The sequence below is a fragment of the Cricetulus griseus genome, assembly GCF_003668045.3.
Source record: "Cricetulus griseus strain 17A/GY chromosome 1 unlocalized genomic scaffold, alternate assembly CriGri-PICRH-1.0 chr1_1, whole genome shotgun sequence".
Classification (NCBI taxonomy): Eukaryota; Metazoa; Chordata; class Mammalia; order Rodentia; family Cricetidae; genus Cricetulus; species Cricetulus griseus.
This window is the reverse complement of record NW_023276807.1, coordinates 229632523-229654520: the sequence shown is the minus strand read 5'-3', so window position 1 is coordinate 229654520 and position 21998 is coordinate 229632523. Positions and strand designations below refer to the sequence as shown.

Genomic DNA, 21998 nt, shown 5'->3' with positions numbered 1-21998 from the left:
ATGTCGCCATAAGATCCAGCTGTAGGGCACTTTCTTAATTAGTGATTGATGGAGGAGGTGCCATCCCTGGGCTGGGGTCCTGGGTTCTATAAGAAAGCAGGTTGAGAAAGACAAAGGAAACAAGCCAGTAAGCAGCTCCCCCCATGGCCTCTGCATCAGCTCCTGCCTCCAGGTTCCTGTCCTGTTTGAGTTCCTGTCCTGACTTCCTTCAATGATGAACAGCAACATGAAGTGTAAGTCCAATAAACCCTTTCCTCCCCACCTTACTTTTTGGACATGGTGTTTCATCACAGCAATAGAAACCGTAACTAAGGTGCCTTTCCTAATACAATATCTTAATAAAGGAAAAAAGATAAATGGCCACTGATACTCAAATCATCTTACCAAACAGCTGTGGATGATTCCATCTAGTCTGTTGAAAATCCTTACTTGTTCAGGTTAGTTGCCTTATTTGATCATTCATTCATTCATTCATTCATTCATTCATTCATATTTGCACACTGCAGCTTTAGGGATAAATTGTTGGCTCAGCACTGACACAGCCACATCTTAACCCCACCGACTTCCCAGCTGAAAAGGCGCAAGCCTTTTGGGTCTGCAGACACTTACATTGGGTGCACATTCTCAGTTAAGTAAAACATGATGTAACCAACCAGGATGGATGATTTCCCCATGTGTCCACTCAGCTCCAGACACTGGTTGCAAGATGCACACAAAGCAAGAAAATGTCATGGGTGGGCATGCCAGGACGGTTCCCATGGAACTAACCTATTAACTAACCGAATCACTAAAGAAACCCATATGCCTCATCTCTGTCTCGAGTGTGCACCGGAAGATCCTGGGCAGGACAGATGGAACCCGAGCTATCCTGACTCAAAGTCTTGCCTGAGAGCCAGTGTAAACGCTTACCTATTACAAGTGATTATGTGCCAATTCCTCACCACCAAAGCAAGTGTATTTTTCTATTAATTACATTTCTGCAGAGCATTTTCTTAATTTTTTTTAAGGGAGAGAGTGTGGGAGAAAACAGAACTACGTAATTGGAAAGTGTGCCCAGTAAAAGTTGTCATGGTCGTGATGCCTATGACTTTTCTAGTATTCACATTCACTGATCTCCCCTTCACAGAGTTTATTCAAAGAAGATACCTCAACCAGGGACATTTTACTCTCCTTTATTTGGATATTGGTGACTACAGGGTTGAAAAGAAGCCCTCCTAGAATGGTATAGATGGCAATATTTAACCCTCTTTTCCTCTTGTTTTGGTTACTCTAAGTATTTGTTAATTTTTATAACTTTTCTCCCTTATTTACATATCCTGAATGGTGATATTTTGTTTGTGCTCTAACAAATAAAGCTTGTCTGGAGATCAGAGTGCGGAGCGAAACCCTAGTTAACCATAGAGGCCAGGCAGTGGTGGCACACACTTTTAATCCCAGCACCTGGGAGGAGGAAACAGGAAATGATATGGCTGGGTAGAGAGAGGAAGTGATAAAGCAGGGTGGAGACAGGAGCTTTCGCCTTTTCAGCTGGGAAGTCGGTGGGGTTAAGATGTGGCTGTGTCTTGCTCCTTTGTCTCTCTGAGGTTTCAGCCTTTACCCTGATATCTGATTCATTATTAAGACCAACTAGAATTTTCACTACAATCCTGAAATTATTTTTGTAGTTAACTAATTTTTAAAAATCAAATGCTCTTCCACAAGATTCTGCAACTGGAAGTACATAGCCACATGGGTGCTGACCAAGGCAGTCACTGAAGTATTGCCCTGTTCCCTGCATTTACCTGGATGGTGGTTAAGCTCCCACTTTGGTTTCAAGAGCTGGGCTACTGTTTGTCCAAGAAAAACTCAAGATACACAATCTCTCCTAGCCAATCTGAGACAGTACTGATGTAAATAAAACAAGGACTTGAGGAGTAATCCAGATTACCTCCATCATTTTATCAGTGTGACCACTGAAAGCCACAAAAAGTGGCTTATCTGGTTGTCTAATGTAACATGAACACAGGGGAGTTTGATTCTAGAGGTGTTTTTCACTCATAAACTCAGTACTCAAGAAAAAAATAAAGGCTATTTATTCCTAAGAAGTTGGATATTAAAGTTAAGATTCACCCGAAATAAAAATATTTCCAGAACTCAAAGAACAGTAGAACTAAGCTATAGCAAACACCATTGCATACTTAATATCCCCCTCTAAGCAACTCCCCTTACATACCTTTAAAACATAAAGTGGGTACTTCTCATATGATGAGCCAATGTAGATTTTTTGGAGCATGTCAGGATACCGTTCGGTTATAACGTCTATCCAGGAATAGATCTATGAGCAGAGAAACCACAGGTTAGTCACAGGACAAGTTCACAGGATATCCCTGATCATAGGGGGTAGGCAGCTTCCTTGCAGACAGGAGATTCCTCTCCATTTTCTTTATATGGGAGAACTGAAAACACTTGGGATGGGATATTTCCTCTGCTGAGAAGAAATAAAACCAGACTTTTGCTGAGTTCTAAGTATTAGGGGAAAAGTGAAATGGCTCTAAGAAGCATAGAACAAAGAGTTAATCTTTAAAATGTTGTCTTGGAAATTATTGGCTGAATTTTATGTTCTGGCTATGGGTGTATGTCTGTGCACCACTTGGGTGCTGGTGGAGGCCAAAAGAGGGCATTGGATCCTCTGAAATGAGTTTCAGAACCACTATGTGGGTGCCAGAATTGAAGCCAGGTCCAATGGAAGAGCAGTTAGTACTCTTAACTGCTGAGCCACCTCTCCAGCCCAGATATTATTGTTTATTCATTTTCTAGTGCTGGTGATCAAATGCAGGCCCTTGTATGTGATAGACAAGCACTCCACCACTGGGCTATGCCTTGGGCTTTTTGTTGTTTGTTTTTTGAGACAGGGTCTTATTATGTAACCTAGGCTGGGCTTGAACTTGATCTCCCCACCTCAGCCTTCTGAGTACTTGAACTACCATGCCCCATTCTAGAGGCTTATCACATTGGACTTTGTGTGGAGTCTTCCTACCAGGTCTAGCATTGAGGCTTAAAAAAAAAAAAAAAGAAATTCAGGGCTGGGGATTTTTGTTGTATAGTGGTTACTGTGAAAGCTTGAGGACCTGAGTTCAGATCCCCAGCACTTGTGTAAAACCTGGTCACTACAGTATGCATGTGAAATTCTAACACTGGAGAAGGAGGATATGTTGGGAGGGACAGAGTCAGGCAGATCCTTGGAGCTCGCTGGCCAGCCAGTTTAGCTGAGGCAGTGGGCTATAGGTTCAGAGATTATGTCTCAAAAAATAATGTGAAAAGCAATGGAAGATGATAACAAATGTAGACCTCTGGCCTCAACATACATGCATATGCATGGGAATACACACACACACACACACACACACACACACACACACACACACACACACACACACGACCAGGTTAGCACAGTGGGGGCTAGTGCTACCCCAAGGTAGGTGAACGGATCTTGGTGGCATAAGAAAGCAGACTAAGCAAGCCATAGAGAATAAGCCAGAAAGCAGCATCCATCCATGGCTCAGTTCCTGCCTCCAGGTTCCTGCCTTGTGTTCTTGCCCTGACTTCCCTACCTGATGGACCGAGACCCAGGACACACAAACCAAATAAACCCTTTTCTCTCTGAGATGTCTTTTCTCTCATGGTGCTTATCACAGCAGTAGAAAGAAAACTAGAACACCATTTGAGTGATGGGGATGTCACTCTGTATATATGTTTCTCTTGTTGGTTGATGAATAAAACACTATTTGGCCAATAGAGGCAGGAAGATAGACAGGACTAGGAGGTGAGGAGAATTCTGGGAAAGACAGGCAGATGGAGCCCGCCAAAAAGAGACACCATGTAGCAGAGGAAGGAGTAAGAGGTCTGGACCATTCTCTGATAAGATAAGACTATGTGGAAATAGTTACATTAGTAGAAATGAGTTAATAATTAAGACAGAGATAGCCAATAAGAAGCCCTAGTATTTGGTTCACAGTTTAATAATTAATATAGCATATCTGTGTGTTTATTTGGGGGCTGAAGCGGCAGTGGGACCTGGCAGAACAAGAAAACTACAGCAACATTTGAGGATGAGGAAACAACTGTCTATAAACCAAAGAAAGAGGCCTCAGAAGCAAACCAAAGACTGTCAACACTTTGATCTCCGGCTTCTTGCCTCCAGAAATATGATCAAACAAACTTCTGCAGTCTGTGTCATTCTGCTATGGAATCTCTAGCAAATGAATGCAGTCACGGAGTTTGTTTGCCATTCCAAGTCTTTCATGGGAATATGGTAAGACAACATAACTTTCTGGAACAAAATACTTAAACAGTGTATTTTGACATCCTCCTGGTTAAGGCATTTTCCATTTGCCCATCAAACTCAGCACAGTGGTGTCCCTTCGTCGAGTTCATCTTCTGTTTTTTGAGCCACTGCTACCTAGCCTCTCTGCATCAAGTTTGTCACATATTGCTGGTATAGGTGCTAGAAAGAAGTGGCCTAAGTATAATAGATATATTTAAGATCTAAAGAGAAATAATGTGGGGTGTAAAAATCCAATGCCCACATCAATTGGCCAGGTAAATAGGATCTAGAAGCAGACTGAGTTCTGGATTAACCACCTGGAAAGAACCAGATGATTTCAAAGATGAAATATAAAATTGATTCTTATTACCTGAGCTTAGATGTGGTCCCTGCCAATTTTTAGGCACCCAGTCAAAGACATGGCTTAAAGATTGCTATTCAGAAGGATAAAATGTATTCATTTGCAGCATAATCAATATAAGTGAACATATCACATTAATTCTGTGAGGTAATCGGGTGATTATTCATTAAGAATAAATTTCAGGTAATGGTCCAAAGAGACATGAGCAATTGTAATTTTTGTGGCAGTTTCAGTGTAGCAGTCCTATTCTTTATTTTCTGTTATTCTTAGCATTCAATATTTGATGGGGAATGTACTGTGTATGTTTATCTTATTGATTGTTAAATAAAATACTGTTTGGCCAATGAGACAGCAAGTTAGACCGGACTAGGAGTCAAAGAGGATTCTGGGAAATGTAGTAGATAAGTGGTGATCCAGGCAGGAAGTGACATAGCAAGGAGACTCATATTTAAAGAAGGAGAAACAGGAAGCGTGTCTTTTTTCCTCTCCGCTCCTGCTCCAGCGGCACAATGTGATCCACCAGCAAGGAGGGACACCAATAAGGCATCCGATAAGATAAGTCTTATAAAATATATAGATGTATGATAATTAAGACTGAGCTAGCAGATGAGAATCCTAGTCATTGGCCAAGCAGCTTTGTACCTAATATGTCTCTGTCTTTTGTCCATCCATGTGGCAGGCAGAACCTCGGGCAGCTGGTGGAGACCACCCACGTGGCAATAGGGCTCGGATGGCTTTGGTGGAAAGATTTATCGTAACAAATATTTTCTTCAGTATTATCTCTAAAAGTGTGAGATACTCTTAGCCATAGATAAGCATGCTGTTGTAAAGCCAGTTTATCAACTAGAGGGGGCAACCTTCCCAGGGAGACATCAACAAAAGGGATGAATTGCCACCATTAATCAACCTAAGTGTGATTTAAAAAAACAAACAAAACCCCTCCTCTGTTGGTTATGATTCTTTGATAATTCTTCGTGGTTGAAATGGCAATGCTGGTTAATGAAAACAGAACCTTTGAGGAATGGCATGGTGACTTACTTCATTTAGAGAGTGATATTGCTCATAGTATGATGAGGAGGCTCGGGGGCTGATGGTGTCATTGGCGGTCTGCTGCTGAATTAGGTCCTCCACATCCTTCATCAGGACGCTGTTGAGGAAGCAGAAGGTGAGTGGTTTCCAGGCACAGTGATGGCTTTCCCACATGGCCTACTGCAGGCACAGTATGTGAGCTTGGCAGAAAGTTGCCAGTGGGTCTCATGAGCACTTCATCAAGTAAAACAACACAGCCATATATGGAGTCAAGATGACTCCACAAACCTCTTTAGCAGAGTCCTGTGGACCCTGGGGAGAGGGCATGAGGACTGCCCGATCTTACCCTACTCTACCAAAATCTGTATTTCTTGACTGTGATTCTTCAGTGTGTTTTCTAAGAAATCCATGATGGCTGATCTTGGTTGTCAACTAGATACACCTGGGAAGAGGGAGCTTCCACTGAAGAACTTCCTTCACCAGACAGGTTTCTGGGCAAGTCTGTGGAACATTTTCTGGATTCCTGGTTGAGGCAGGAAGGCCCAGCCCACCATGGGTGGCACTATCCCCTAGGCAGATGGTCCAGCGCTGTTTAAGAAAGGTATCTGAATGTGAGCCTAAGAGTAAGCCAGCAAGCAGCACTCTCCTGTGGTTTCTGCTTGAAACTCCCATCTTGAGTTCTTGCCTTAATGTCCCTCAATGATGAACTAGAATATGTAAGATTAAATAAGCGTTTTCCTTCCCAAGTTGCCTTTGGTCTTGGTGTTTTTCACAAAACAGAAATCTGACTAGGATATAGAGATTGATGGACACCCACTTCGATCCAGAACAATATCTCAGTTTTCAGTGAAGAACAGGAGAGGAAGACTGCCTTTCTTTCTTGTGTTTCACTGATATATCCCAGATGTTCTGCAGGATGAAAGATGATCAAATATTTTGCAAATCAAAATGTGGGGAAAGATAAAATTGAGGCTCTTAGTTTGCTTACTCTACTAACTAGGCAAGTACTTTGCCAGAATTATCAATCAGCTGGGATGAATAATTTGGAATTAGTTCTCATATTGGTAAAAGTTTCTTTATCTAGGCCAATGGCTAAAAGCTGAAACTTTGATGTCTGAATGTTTTGAGTTTGACTTCTGCCTCCACCATGTTTCAACTGGCTGACTTTGGGAAGTTTCCTTGTAAGCTTTAAAAACAATCCAGGGCTGGAGAGACGGTGCAGAGCACTGGCTGCTCCTGCACCACACTGAGTTTCAGCTCCCAGTACCCAAATGGTGGCTCACAATCAACTCTAACTCCAGTCCATGGGATTTGATGCCCTCGTCTAGCCTCTGTGGGCACTGTACACAGGTGGAGCGCAGACATACACATACATGCTGTCAAAATACCCATGCACATCAAATAAAATCAAAATAAAATGAGTCCCTAAATGCTTTTCCATCTGTATCTGGGAAAAGCATGTATCTTGCACAGTTCTATAATGATAAGTGAAACCATGTGTGGGGTGGCTCAGCTGAGTTCCCAGAGGAGGCAGTAAATATCTCTTATAAATCATCAATAATTCTCCCAGCATATTATAGAGGATATTCATCGGCACACATAAGACCCTGGTCTCAAGAAATACAAAAGGACAGCAGTGGGGACCTGGTTCCAGGCAGAGGATCAGGAGAGGAAAAAGTTAGAGAAACTAAAAGAGGAAATGGACATTGAACAACACTCAGTACACAGCCTTTAAAACCCCATTGAAATCACTTAGGATACACGGTTAGTGTACATTTGTATTTATCTCCAGTGTACATTTGTAATTTGTACAAAATCACAGAGGTGACTAACTGCAAAGTCAGGCCAGCTTTCATGTTGAGGGCTGGATCTTCAGAAACATTCACTAACCTTGAGAAGAAAGAATTGGTGACAAATTAGTCTCCTTTTCCAAGACATAGCCTAAAGTCTATCACAGTGTGAGGGTTCATATCGGCAACCTGACAGCCTCTAGAATAGCAGTTCTCAACGTGAGGTTGCGACCCCCTGTGGGGTTGCCTGTCAGATACCATTTACATGACGATTCATAACTAGCAAAATGACAGTTAAGACATAGCAATGAAAATTATGACTGGGGTCACCACAACATGATGAGCTGTATTAAAGGGTTGCAGTGTCAAGAAGGTTGAGAACCTCTGCTCTAGAATCACTGAAGATAAGGGTTTTGGGGCATGTGAGGGATTTTCTAGATTAGGTTAACCCAGGGAAGAAGACACATTTTAAATGTAGGTGGCAGTATTCATGGACGGGGATGCAGTACTGAATACAAAGGAGAGAGGGAGCCAGAGGCCGCGCTCATTGTCCTGCTTCCCTACCGTGGATGCAGTGTGACCGCACAGTAGGACCTTGGATGCAGTGTGACTGCACATGACTGCACAGTAGAACCCTGGATGCAGTGTGACTGCACAGCAGGACCCTGGCTACAGTATGACTGGTCCCTGCCATCATGCTTTCCCTGCCATGATGGACTATGTGCAATAACGAACCCTCCTGTGATGTCTATCCTTGCTGGTCCACTTGACTGCATCTGGAATTAACTAAAAACCAAAGCAGCTGGGCATATCTGTGAGGAAGTTTTGGTTAATTGGATCAGGTGAGACAGGAAGACTAATCCTAAATCTGGATCATTTGAGAGCACAAGACTACCCTAAATCTGGGCTATACTTTCTGGCGGCAGCCTATATAAAGGGCATGGGAGAAAGTAGCTTTTGCTTTTTGCCTCCTTGTTCACACTCTCACTGGCAAGTTCATTTGTCCTGCTGCTGAGGCATTTCTTCACAGGTATTAGAGCCTACTTCTTCAGGATTCCCAACTATACCGAGGACATGTCAGTTCTAGGGGCTCTGATATCCTCTTCTAACTCTGTGGGCACCAGGGACACACATGGCACACAGATAAGCATTTAAGAAAAACTCCTATGCATATAAAAGTAAATAAAAAATCCTTTTCATGTATGACCACCATTGTATGTCTGTCTGTCTGTATGTATGTATGTATGTATGTATGTATGTATGTATTTATGTATTTATTTATTTATTCTATCAGTTCTGTTCCTCTAGAGAACCCTGACTAATACACCTTCCTTCTTTCCTTGGGTTTCATTAGTCAACTTTTTCTTTTTCTTTTTTTAGTGAAACAAGGAGACAAATTCCCACAGTGAATGAGTTTTGTCCCTTAGGTCTAGGCCTGGAGAATGAAGGGGAGGTTCTGAAGACCACTGAGTCCCAGTACAAACAAAGGACTGAAGTGATAAATGGTTAAACCACTTGTCACTGAGTTGGGCCTTAGGTCTTGTCCCCAGTCTCTCAGAGACTACCATACCACCACATTTTTAGTATACTCAATTTTCCCACAAAGCAATTATACCATTTCTTGGCCAAACACACAGTAGGTGTTTATCACAGCTGTTGAATGGACATAGCAAAGGACACCCACCTAAATGGAATTCTGCTCACGTTTAAATGGGCTTTCACACTGTCCACATCAGACGCATTCACAAAAAAATGGACTTCTTTTTTCTTTTCGATGAATTCGGCGGTCACTGGCTGCCAGAGAACGACCTGCAGTTTCCAGGGGGAAGTTGGTAAATTGAATGCAGAGTTGTTCACACCATTTGCATCTGTAGCTAGGCCCTTGAAAGCCGTATCCCTAAAAGGGCTGTGGCAAGGACACCTCTCAGCCACAGTCTGCACCCCACAAACAGTACTAGAAACACTCATCTGGCCGGAAGTGCTTTTTATTCGCAGTTATTCTAGTGGCCAAATAGGCCCTGGAACACCCCAGACACTTAATATTGATGAGAAGATGAGTACATTTATGACTCTACTGAGGAGCTGGATATGTATTTCAGGTGTTTAAAAGAAAAATGGAATTCTCTCTAGGAAGGAAGTTTGATTACACATTGATTTTGCTTAGTAAAGATTCCACATGTTTCAGTTGGGCGGTGGTGGCACACACCTTTAATCCCATCACTCAGGAGGCAGAGGCAGGTGGGTCCCTGTGAGTGTGAGGTCAGCCTGGTCTACAAAGCCACACAGAGAAAACTCTGTCTTTAAAAAAAAATCAAAAAAAAAAAAAAGAAAGAAAAGAAAGAAAGATTCCATGTGTTTGATATTATTATCACACTAATGTCTCTTTCTTTCATCTAATGCCTCTGAATATGTACATTTTTCTCATTTTACAGCACTTCTCCAAAGTGCTTTCAGACTCATTTCCTTTGTTCATTAGAATACCACTTTGATATCAACCAGGCAGATGTTATTATTTTCTTTGTAAATATGAGCCAATTAAGGATCATAGCTAGTTTCTCTAAAATGAGATCATGGTACTGTGAACTATGTATGAAAATGTCACAACAAAACTCGGCTTTTTTGTAAGCTAACTAAACGGTGAAATTAAAGGATAAGTGAACAGAATAAAGTGAAATAAATTTTGAGTTTTTTTTTTTTTTTGATCCTTTCTTTGGAGTTGTTTCATTTTTATCTTGTGAAAAAGCCATGAACATGTACCACTCAGTTCTGCTCCTGCCAGAGGCACAGGTGACTCCTGGTGGCCACCCGTGTGACACCTGCCAGGTTGCCCATGTTACTCATGCCACCTGCACACCGTGAGTGTGTTCTTGCAGAACCATTCCTCACAGAGGATTCTTGTAAAAAAGGATTTTGTTAAAGAAGTACTCACAGCTGCCCCTGCCTGACTTGGGAACTGCTTTGAAGTCTGAGAGCCGCCATCAGGACCTGCCTTCCTGCAGAGTCATCCTCTCCCCCACCCCACCCCTACCCCAGTTGAAGGTACCTCCACCACCTCCAGCTCTCTCCCTCCCTTTTTCTTTAGCAAGCACTCCCTTACCACTTGCACCTCCAAACTGATCTGACCTCTATTCCTTAGAGAACACTAACAAACACAGGTTCCTTCATTCTCAGCTGCCTGCCAGGCTTCCACACCTCCGACTTCCTGGGGAGATGGAATCCAGGAACAAGGCAATTTAATAAATGTTCCCTTGTGGCTTATGTGCCTACTCATGGCTAAGAACCACTGTTCTGCAACCAAAACACTGCCAAACTTCTGATACAGTAACAGCTTTGTGCTTACATGCTTACAGCTTTGAGACCTACCATGAAAGTGGCTGAAAAGCTAATCACACAGATAAAGGTTTGATTCTGGAAACAAAAGGTCACGTGGTTACGGCTAGCTACGTATAGATAGACTGGAGGGAGAACACACTTTACAATGCACACAGACCCCCTCCCCCAATAAAGCTAATGTAAATGTAAGTAAGGTTATTACCTCATAGGTTGTAGTAACATTCTGAAGAACTTGAACTTGCCTAGAGGTTCTGGGAAGAGCAGATAAAACCTGGCCACTGGGGAGAAAAACAGGGTTTGGGTTAAATAGCAATGTGAAAATGGCATGACGTTTTGCTGAAGGAGCTTTGAGGTCATTATAAGACAGAAGCACTTGAGTATTGATTAGCACAAAGGCAGACCCCATGTGAAAGGCCAACAGCATCTCTCATGGTCTGTACTCCCAGCCAACCACAAAACCACTGCTCTCATGTTCACAGAGCACTGGCCTCTCTCCTCTCCTTTCTGCACATGAAGAAGGCAGAACTCTACTTTGCTGTCCCTGGGAGTATGAACTAGTAGAGCCATTATGGCAAGCAGCACAAAGTTTGCTCAAAAAATTACAGACAGAGCTAGAATATGATCTGACAATCCTGCTGGGCATGGGGAAATGATGTCAGAGAGACGAGCACATTCTCATTTTTTGTTGCAATACTCCACTGCTGTGGAGTCAATCTGAGTGTCCATCGGTGGATAAGTCAATAAAGAAAACTGATAAATACACAGACACACCCAATGGAATAATATCCAGTCATTAAAAAGAATGAGATCCTTGGGGCTGGAGAGATGGCTCAGTGGCTAATCACATTTGTTGCTCTTGTTGAGGACCTTGAACCTCTTGCTGAGGTTCAATTCTCAGCACACATATGTCAGCCCACAACCATCTGTCACTGTAGTTCTAGGGCATCTGTCATCTTCTGACCTCTTCAGATACCAGCCATGAACACAGTGCACATGCATACAGGGCAGGAAAAACATTGATACACATAAAATAAAATAAGCAAGTCTTTTAAAAGGGAGATGATCTGAGGGCCATACAGATGGCTCAGTGGTTAAGAGCACCATCTTGCAGAGGATCCAGCACCCACACATCTCACAACCATCTTTAACTCCAGATCTGGAAGATAAAATGCCCACTTCCAATCTCCTTAAGCATCAGGTATGTACATGGTACACATACATACATACAGGCAAAGCATTCATATAATAAATGAAAAGCCTAAAGGCAAACAGTTTTAAAAAGAATGAATCCTGTCGTGTATGATAACAGATTATGTTACGTGAAATAAGCCAGGCACAGAGGGGCATGTGATATCCACATGTGTGTGAGGATGCCCCCTGTAATCCCAAGCAGCCTTAAGGCTGAGGGTAAATGATCCTGAGACCAGTCTGGGCTACAGAGAAAGTTCCAAGACAGCCAAAGCTATATAGTGAGATTTTGTCTAAAGCACCTCAAGTCCCACCCATACCCACACAGGAAGAGAAAGACACAGAGAGACTTTACTGACATCCCTTGGAGGTCACTGTGTGCTGTTCCCTCCTCTCTCAAAGACATCCAATACCTTTGCTTTTCACCTTTTCTTTTCTTATTCTTTCTTTTTTTACCTCTTGGGGGCCCAGCACCCAGCTCCTAAATAAACATGCCGAGACTCATTCTTACTTATGAATGCCTGGTCTTAGCTTGGCTTGTTTGTAGCCAGCTTTTCTAACTTAAATTAACCTGTTTCTCTTCTTCTATGTTTTGCCTCTGGGCTTTTTACCTTTCTTTATTCTATATGTCTTTCTTTCTTCTTCCCCTCCCCCTTTCCCTCCCTCCCTTCCTTGTACAAACTGGGAAATATTTAGTGTGATTCAATATCAAGTTTCTTTATGTTTGTAAACCATTTTCTCAGAGAGGGAGGATTTCTTAGTAGATTCATTTCTGCAGCTCACTATCCAATTTTTCTGTAGGAAAAAATTATATAAAGAGAAAAAGAAAGCAGGAGTTGGGGAATTGTACATGTATAGGGCATATGTTACCTACAATAGGGTTATCAAGTTTATAGTATCCTCTGGGTAACATTGAAAGAACTGTGATATTTAAATTAAAATCAAGCTATGTCAGGGACATTTTCCAGAGGAGAGGCGTTTATCATTGAAATACAAAAATATATGCTTTTTAAATTAGAAAAATATTTTCCTCCTTGCTTTATTTAAAACTAATCTTTAGAGCTGGGTGTGCTAGTATAAGCCAGCAATCTAGCATCAAGGAGGCTGAGACAGTAGGATTGCAGGTTCTCAGCAAGCCTGGCCTTCATGAGTTCAAGGCCAGTCTGAAGTAACAGGAAAACACTACCTCAAAATAGCAGTAACAATAATGAAACAATTTTGAAAAAACTTAGACTTTGGTTTCAGTTGGAGAAATAAGCAACAGATATACCCTCTGCATGAGATAACTAAAAACCTGGGCAAAGTGGATGAAGCAATGATACCAAAGACAGTGGACATCATTAGTGTAATCAAAGAGCCTGGAACACAAGGAGGATGTTGACAGAAAAGGTCACAATTGTTTCTTAAACCCTGGAGTTTAGTGAGCAATGGCCAACCAGCGCTGGCTTCTGGGTTTTGACAAATGTGGAAAGAGGATGTAAGATACGTAAGCACTAGGAGGGACTGGGTGAGGGGTAAGCAAGAACTCCTCTGTGTTTGCTTTGCAAGTTTCCTGTCAGTACTTATTTTTTAAGAGTTATTTTCTGTGTCTCCATCTCTTCATCTCTCTCTCTCTCTCTCTCTCTCTCTCTCTCTCTCTCTCTCTCTCTCTCTGTGTGTGTGTGTGTGTGTGTAAATATGTGCATGCATGTGTGTCTGTGTATGTGCATGCATGTATATGTGTATAAATGTATACCTAACAGAGGCTAGAAGAGGGCCCTGAATTTCCTCTAACTGGAGTAGGAGGTGGCTGTGAACTGCCCCCAATAGGTTCTGGGAACCAAACTCCAGTCCTCTGCAAGAGCAGCAAGTTTTCTTAAGCTCGGTACCATTCTCCAGCTCCCTAAAAATATGTTGAATAAAAGATTTTATTAAAGAACCGTACCAAGAACTATGTAAGTATACAGGAGGTTACAATAGCTTTGGGGAGGGGGGGGGTCACTAGCAAAGTCTCCATAGAGAATGTTCTGGATAGTTTTATGTCACCTTGACACAGCTATAGTCATCTGAGGGAGGGAACAACCTCAAATGAGAAAATGCCTCTCTAAGATGGGGCTGTAGGCAAGCATATAGGGCATTTATTTAATTGGTGATTGATAGCAGAAGGCTCAGCCCATTGTGGTGGGGTCACCCCTGAATTTGGGGCCCCGGGTTCTACAAGAAAGCAGGCTGAGCAAGCCCAGGGAAGCAAGCCAGTTAGCAGCACCCCTCCATGGCCTCTGCATCAGGTTTCTTCCCCAGTTTGAGGTCCTGCCTTTGCTTTCCTCGTTGGATGGTGACTCGGGATATGAAAGCTAAATAAACCCTTTCCCCTGTAGGTTACTTTGGGTCCTAGTGTTTCATCACAGCAATAATAACCCTAACTAAGACAGAAGGGATGCTGGGCTAAGATAGACTGAGGCTGAACACAGGAGGTCATGGGGCTCTGCTGGAGAAATGGCAACCTGCTCCTTCTTCCAAGTTTAATACATGGGTGTTCAGAGAAGGGGAAGGATGGTAACTAAATAGAAACAAGTTTATGTTAATCCTCTCCTGAATCTCTACCTCTTAGTCCATGGGTGAATCTGAGGCCCTGTAACTTGTGGAGCTCCTAAAACTCTGGCAACAGTAAAAAGGTTTCTGAATGCATGAAGACCAAAAATTAATTTACAACCAAACACCAGATGAATCCAGGGTGTTGGTGGTAGCACTGTCCCGTGTGGCATGACATGACTTCACTGCAGCTGTGGCTCTGAACACACAACACTGAACTCTGCCACGCAATTCCAATGAATCCTAAACATTCAACTCAGATTCCAGATTTTATTTTCACCAACTGCAGTGCACGCAGGGGTTTCTGCTCGTTAAAAACCCATGGTTTAATGACTGAAAATTAAGAATTTGTAGTACGTCTTTTAACTCTCTCCCCCAGCATTCACATGCTAGTGTCACCTGTGGATTGTATGGTGTTAGAATATCTGACTTTAAAACTTGCTGTTTGAGTCACACTGAGTTGAGTTTCACAAAATACCATTAAATGAATTTTTGCTTGGAGTTAGGACAGAATTCTCAACAATTTCTGAAATGGTTCTAACATACGTCTCCCATTTTGCAGGGAGTATTTATGTGAAGCAGAGTTCTCAGCATTGACTGCAAAAACATCAAAATATTGATTAACATGGAGAAAGTTGAAAATGCTCTGTATCCTGTAGTATCAATGTTTCAGCAGCATTTACTCCTTCATGTAAAAGTAAACACCTCCATCTCATTAGTTTGCAATTTTTTCATCTTTTTTAAACAATAAGATTATAATATATATATATATATATACATATATACATATATATATTGAAAATTATTTTAAAACAAATTTCTTTATGTCTCATTTTTGCTTTATTTACCTATTTTATAGACCTATATACCAAGGGCCACATAAAATTTTCTCACGTAAAAGGCATCGAGGATGGAAAAATCTCAGGAAGTCCTTCCATAGAGAAGATTTTGAAAGCATTTGAACTTCATCTCATAGTAACTAGGAGTAAGGAGAGAAGCATGATTGACAATGGAGAACTGATAAAGTGATTCTGAATTCTGGACATCACTGAGAAGAAGGCAAGGTGGCTCATAGAACAATAGCCTGGGGAATTTGATACCAATCCCCAGGAGAGGTTTAGCATAATCCATTCAACCACTGCTTAAGGGCATATGTTTAAGGCTATGTATTGAATCATTATTCAAAGTGTCAATGACTGGAAACATGTTTGCAGATATCCTGGGGTGTTTTCCAGTTATAAAGAATGAGTTTGACTTACAACAGTTAATGGGGGGGGCGTGATTTATAAGGGAGTGAAACAAGATGATACAAACTGAAATATGGTCTTATTTTTGAAATAATAACTTAGAAAAAGAAAAGAAAACCATCATGTATTAAAGCAGGAGGAAGTTATGAATAAACAAGGAACATGTTGTGAATTCCAGCTTGCATGACTGAGAAAAAGAGAGGGCAAATATGATTTGTTTTTCATTGCAGCTATCAAATCTTGGGCCTTGTACATATTACAAGTGTTTTTCTTTTTTCTTTTTGAGTCAGGGTCTCACTATGTAGCTCTGGCTGTTGTGGAACTCACTATGTAGACCAGGTTGGCCTCAAACTTGCAAAAATCTGCCTGCCTCTGCCTCCCTAGTGCTGGATTTAAGTATTCACCACTATGCCCAAATAATTACAGTTGTTTTAAGAAGAAAGGTCTAGTTGGTTATGATGGCTCAAGCCTTTAATCCCAGCACTTGAGAGGCAGAAGGAGGCAGATCCCTGTGAGTTCCTGGCCAGCCAGGGCTATATAGAAAGGCAAAACAAACAACAAAGAATGGAAGGAAGGAAGGAAAATAGGAAGGAAGGAAGGAAGCAAGGAAGGAGAAAGAAAGGAAGAAAGAAAGGAAGAAAGAAAGTTATAAAAAGACATTCTGCCACAAAGTGGAGCTTCCTGATAGCAACAGAGCTGATGAGACTCCTCTACTGTTGGCTTCAGAGTGGCACGGCTCACATCTCAGCCACAAGCTGGGCATAATTGCCCTAATGAGTAGCAAAGCTGGAGCAGTAGCTAGAGAAACATGACCTTCAGTGAGCTCCGAGGTGAAGAGAACACAACATTCCCAGGGCCGGGACAGACAAATAGCCAATAAAACTATTTCTCAATCTTCACAATCAAGATAAGTCAAAGATGAACAGTGAGAGGGACTGAAGACAAGCTACCACAATCAAAAGTCATAATCCGTTGTCTAGTTTCCAGACTTTCCTGCCAGAAGGAGGATTCACATACTCCCAAAAGACACTCCAGCACTGTCAGAAGTGGTTAAAGCAGCAGTTCTCAACGTATGGGTCGAGACCCCCTTGGGGTCTCATATCAGATGCTTATATTATGATTCACAACAGTAGCAAAATTACTATTATGAAGTAGCAATGAAATAATTTTATGGTTGGGGGTCACTACAACCTGAAGAACTGTGTTAAACCACGGCAGCATAAGGAAGGTTAGAGCCACTGGTCTAAAGGAATCTGTCTGCTTTCAGCAAGAGTTAACTCAAGCTACTCTGAACACTGCACAAAGGAGACCTGCAAGCATTCTGAGGGCTATTGGCTGCAGGGTCCACACTGGGTATCTGGAATCCTAGACTAAGTCCAAATCAAAGTGGGTGCATTAGACCCCCAAATCTAGTAAGGATTTTCCCAGTCTCCAAAAGTGTAATTACAATGATCACACTGGGAGTTGGCATAGCCCCCACATGGCTCCTTCCTCCTAAAGTAAAAGCTATCATAATGTGTGTATTGGGGGAAGGGTCTGAAACTTCCTTCTCACCAGCCCTGATGGGAAAATTAAAAAGTGCACTAATGTGTCAGGGGACAGGGAGAAGTGGTGGTGGCCCATCTTAGCGGCACATCTGTGGTGACAACATCACAGTTCAACACCCCTCCACTCCCACCCCAAACTCACTTCCCTTTTCCTCCACAGATCTGGATGATATCTCTTTCCAGGAAACTGCCTGCATGTCAATCTCCATCTCACAGTCTACTTCCTGGAGAGTTTGGCCAGAAACAGATACAATTCTTTGTGATCTATGGATAAATCACAAAGAAGCATGCAGAGTCTTATGAGAGAGTTGGCAACAAAAATGCAAATTGGTTGCGTATGCAGGCCAACAAGCAAACAAAATCTAACTTAGGAGTTTTCTTGTTTGCTTTTGGTTCTGCGTTTTCAGTGGCTGAGGTTGAGCCAGCTTCAAACAGCAGCTGAGGTTGAGCCAGTCACAGGCTGCTTCCTGGTTCGACCAGCTGACATAGCACGCAGTCAACAAACCACACTCTTCCGTTCCTGCAAGTCCGTTTTCTGTATCTAATAGGATGGTGTTCTCTGAGCACGTTTCCAGTGCTGAGGAATTGGCAAGGTGCTCTCTTCACTCCGATTAACAATTCATTGAATAAAACTGAAGTTTTTCTTTTAACAAGAAAGACTGAAAATTTTGAGCAGTGCCCTTACTGGCGATGGTATTCTAACTTCTGAATGAAGACATTTTGAATTTTCATATAACCCAAGGTCTGTTGGTTACTTCACAGTGGGCTGAAAAGTCCTTCCTGACCCCACTATGCAGAATGTCCGGGGGCAATGTAGATGGAAACTAAAGGTGTATTTTGTTGCATCTCTTTAGTTATAATTACAGCATTTGTGCAGGAAATATTTGAGAAAAAATTTACACTAAAAAATAGAATAAAAAAATAAGCACAGAGGATGAATAGATGGATGATTGATACCTGGGTACATAGGTGGATAGACACATTGATAGCAGAAGGAGATAGTTAACAGAGAAGTGATAGATAAATGGATGGATGGATAGCTGATAAAGACAAATGATAGATTAAAGATGCATAGATAGACATATTGATAGCTGATAGAGATTGATGGTAGATAGACATTAGATGGGTAGATGGTAGATAAATAGATGGGTAGTCCCAGGATGTGATGTTATATGTTTTGCAGTGTTTGGGGACCACTGGTGTTTTGTACTTTGAGATGCAAATAATGTTATCAGTGGAACTAATACCTGAAAGAGAATAACTGATATTGGGTACCCAGCCAGAACATGATGGCAACAAAAAGAGCACGTGCTGTGGTCTGTGATGCCCTCCATATGTCCTCTCTAGACCCTTCTCTTTTCCATCCATATTTCTCCTTTTTCTTTTCTCAGTGGCCCTGGGGTTAACCAGCTGCACTCTGATAATCATTGCACAATACAATTAATTACTTTGTTTTCAAGATTCTTGCTAGTATTTTATTTTTACCATTTCTAGTATTTGGCCTCATAAAATCAACTGAATATGGAAATGTGGACTTCAGCTGTCTTCCTCTGCGGCATATGGTATTTATGCCTTCTAAAAAGCTGCTTTGCTGTCGCGGTTCCAGGGCATTTCACTGATGAGAGTTATCAAAATGCACCTACAAATCAGCCACGAGGAGATTGCTCAAACACAAACTGTTATTAGGAAAATGGTCACGGAAAACAGCAACAAAGAGCGGCTTCTGGGAAATGCCAGCTAGTTACTGCTTTCCAGAAAAGATCTAAATTCTCATCCCCAGAAATAAGGACTTATCAAAGGCTGTCACTCTGAGTGAAATCAGATCTCTCTTTTAGATGTAGTAGTATGTTACTCCTGGAAAAAGCAGAGCTCAGAAACATTGGGGTGCAGCTCATATAATTTCTAATGCAAGGGTGAGAGTTCAGAGCCAAAGCTGCTTCTGTCTCCCAGGAGGCTGCTTATTCTTCCTGCTCTCACATGTGGTCCTCCAGGTAAGTACAGGTGCTAATCATTTTTCAGGTAGTCTTATTTGGTTAAAGTGCCTGGTATATGAGTCAAACACAGTCCTAAACAACAACAGAATTTCTCCATTTCCCCTCATAGTCATGCTACCTCTACAAAAAGCAACTTGGAGATGGTGTTATTGGATTTGTTCCTTCAACCTGCCTTTCTTTTAACGAAAGATAATCACCAAGTTATGGAATATTAGAACCAAAAAAAGATCTTAAAATCATACTTATTTGACTACTAGTAAAATATAGATACACGCACACAAATTGTTCTAGCAATTCTGACCCTTAAATCAACTCACTGGCAGCCACTCTTCACAAAGAAATTTGTTGTTGGTATTTGACAATCACACTGAACAAAACAGAATCAACCAGCTATTATAAACACAGCTCCAGACAAACAATATTCCCTGAATGATTGATTATTCTATGGGTTTTATGGCACAGAAAATGGTTATATGGGTAGAATTTTCCCCACCTATGCTATGTTCAGGTGTCATTTCTCACTGAGATTCAGTAAGAGGAGACAAGGACCTATCTCAAAAACATCTAGAAAAGGGTTATAGAAGCAAAGAAAAAGCAAGACAATTTCAAGATTATATATGTAGATTTTAAAGCTTAGATTTAACTAGTTAATTATAAAATGACATGTATGCTGCAACTGCTACTCCATGTATTATGTATGCTCTAACATGCATTCATTTGTGTTCTAAAAAGTTTACGGTCAAATATCCATAGAAAATGACTGTACTAAGCAAATGAGGAAATAGCTAAGATCCCCTATATGTCCACTGTAACTCACTTTCCTTTCATATTCTATGCTCATTGACTGTGCATGATCCAGATCCATTTTATATTTCTACCCTCCTTTCCTTCCTGTGCCCTATGTACAAGATGAAAATAAACAGTACATTTACTTAGTTGCTGTATCTATGTGTTCAGACAGGAAGAATATAAATCATGTGATATGGGAAGGTCCCAGTAATTCATCAAGATTCCATTTACTTATTTAATCTCCATAGCCACTGAATAGACTCATCACACTGGGAAAAATGAGAGCAGAAAATGAAAACAAATCTAGGGCTACCCCATCATCCCGAAATTAATGTTCAGTCTCTGAAAAAACTGGCCTTCACCCTTTGCTCTCCAGCCCAGGACGCTGCTTCTGCTCTAGGACCCTGGTGTTACCTCTGAAAGGCGAAGCCATACTGCTCACAGAGGAGGATGGCTACCAGGACTCCAAGGCCATAAAGCTTCATCCCAACAGTGACTTGCTGAGCAACAAAATTCCCCAAGGGAGAAAGTCCCAGATAACCGATTGCATAAGAGTCTTCTTTACATATTGGTTAAAGGATAACACAGAGTTCCCTCTGGTTTCTGTAGCTCAGTGGACTTAGTGTCTGTTTCCACAGTCTAAACAAAAACATACACATATAATTAGGTTGTTTGATAGCTAAACTCTCAAAAAAATATGATGAGCACCACCATTGTATTTAGTTTAGACAATTTCAACCCCAACATTGTGACATCATACACAAGGTTCAGGCAACTGAGTTACAAAACAAACTCAAAACATTATGAATAATGCTCCAAGTAAATTTGTGATTTTGTATTGGGCCTTGTTCATAGCTATTCTTGGCCTCTTATAGCAGCAAATAGCCTGTGGATAGAATGATTAATCCCTCAGAGAAGAAGGCCTGGAAAGTTGTGTGGCAGGGCGTGGTCTGAAGACTCACAGCCATGAAGAATGATGGAATCATAGCCCATGTCAAGGGAAGGCCTCCAGGGCCTCCTTTTCAACATTTTCAATTTAGGTGAAGATACAAGGGTACGAGAGAGGAGGAGTTCAAAGTTGTGGCTTTAGAACGCTGAGTAGCAGAGTCTGTGTAGGGGATTCAGAGTCTCCATTAAAAATATGCTCCCTTAACCATACAGAACGACAGGCCCACCTATCAGGGCTGTCATAGGGGCTGGTACAAGCAGTAAGGAGTTTAGGCAGCCATGAATTATGTTTGTTCAGAGAAAGTCCTCACAGTGGCTGCCATTTCCAGCAAGGACCCACCACCCATCATTTTGGAGGTGGCACCATCTAACAGTCTGTCTGGTGTGAGGCCACATCCACACCCTGTAAGCGGACACAGTCCTGGCAGCTCTCCCCATGTTCTACCTGGTAAATACCTTTAAATGTTCCTGAGGTTAGGGCAGGAACATTTGCAAAACTAGTCCACAGCAAACACTTGAAAGGGAAAAAAGAAATGATGTCATGTTTCAGACTTCTGAGATTTAGAACCCCCCCCCCCCACCGCCCAGAACAAAGTCAGTGGGTTAAGGTGACCTCCACTGAAAATGGTTTTGTTTTGTTTTTGTAAAGCAAAAGAGAAATAAGAAAATATGTGCATATTTGCTCATTTGTGGAGGAAGAAACACAGAGAGGATAGGTTATAATTTGATGGGTTTGCTCTCCCACAGACATATGTGGAAAGATAACACAGTACTAACTGCTAGACAGTTATTTCAATAAACCTTTTGAATAGGGTCATGCTATGTTTTCACATCCCCTAAATAAAGGAACATAAATTTAAATGATGAACACAAACAAGAGCAAACAAATAATAGACAC

At 41.7% G+C, this 21998-nt stretch overlaps 1 protein-coding gene across 2 annotated transcripts in view; it reads right to left on the bottom strand.

Annotated features, from left to right (window-relative positions):
- Positions 1–20637, bottom strand: part of Cpb2 (carboxypeptidase B2) — a 38972-nt gene extending 18335 nt beyond the window's left edge. For both annotated transcript variants that reach the window (XM_027390130.2, XM_035452192.1), the window contains exons 1-5: positions 20567–20637; positions 11019–11094; positions 9168–9292; positions 5703–5811; positions 2213–2314 (exon numbers count right to left, since the gene is read on the bottom strand). In XM_027390130.2, coding sequence (XP_027245931.1) covers positions 2213–2314; positions 5703–5811; positions 9168–9292; positions 11019–11094; positions 20567–20637 — 483 coding nt within the window. The remainder of the gene's footprint in view (positions 1–2212; positions 2315–5702; positions 5812–9167; positions 9293–11018; positions 11095–20566) is intronic.
- Between the last annotated feature and the right edge of the window lie 1361 nt (positions 20638–21998).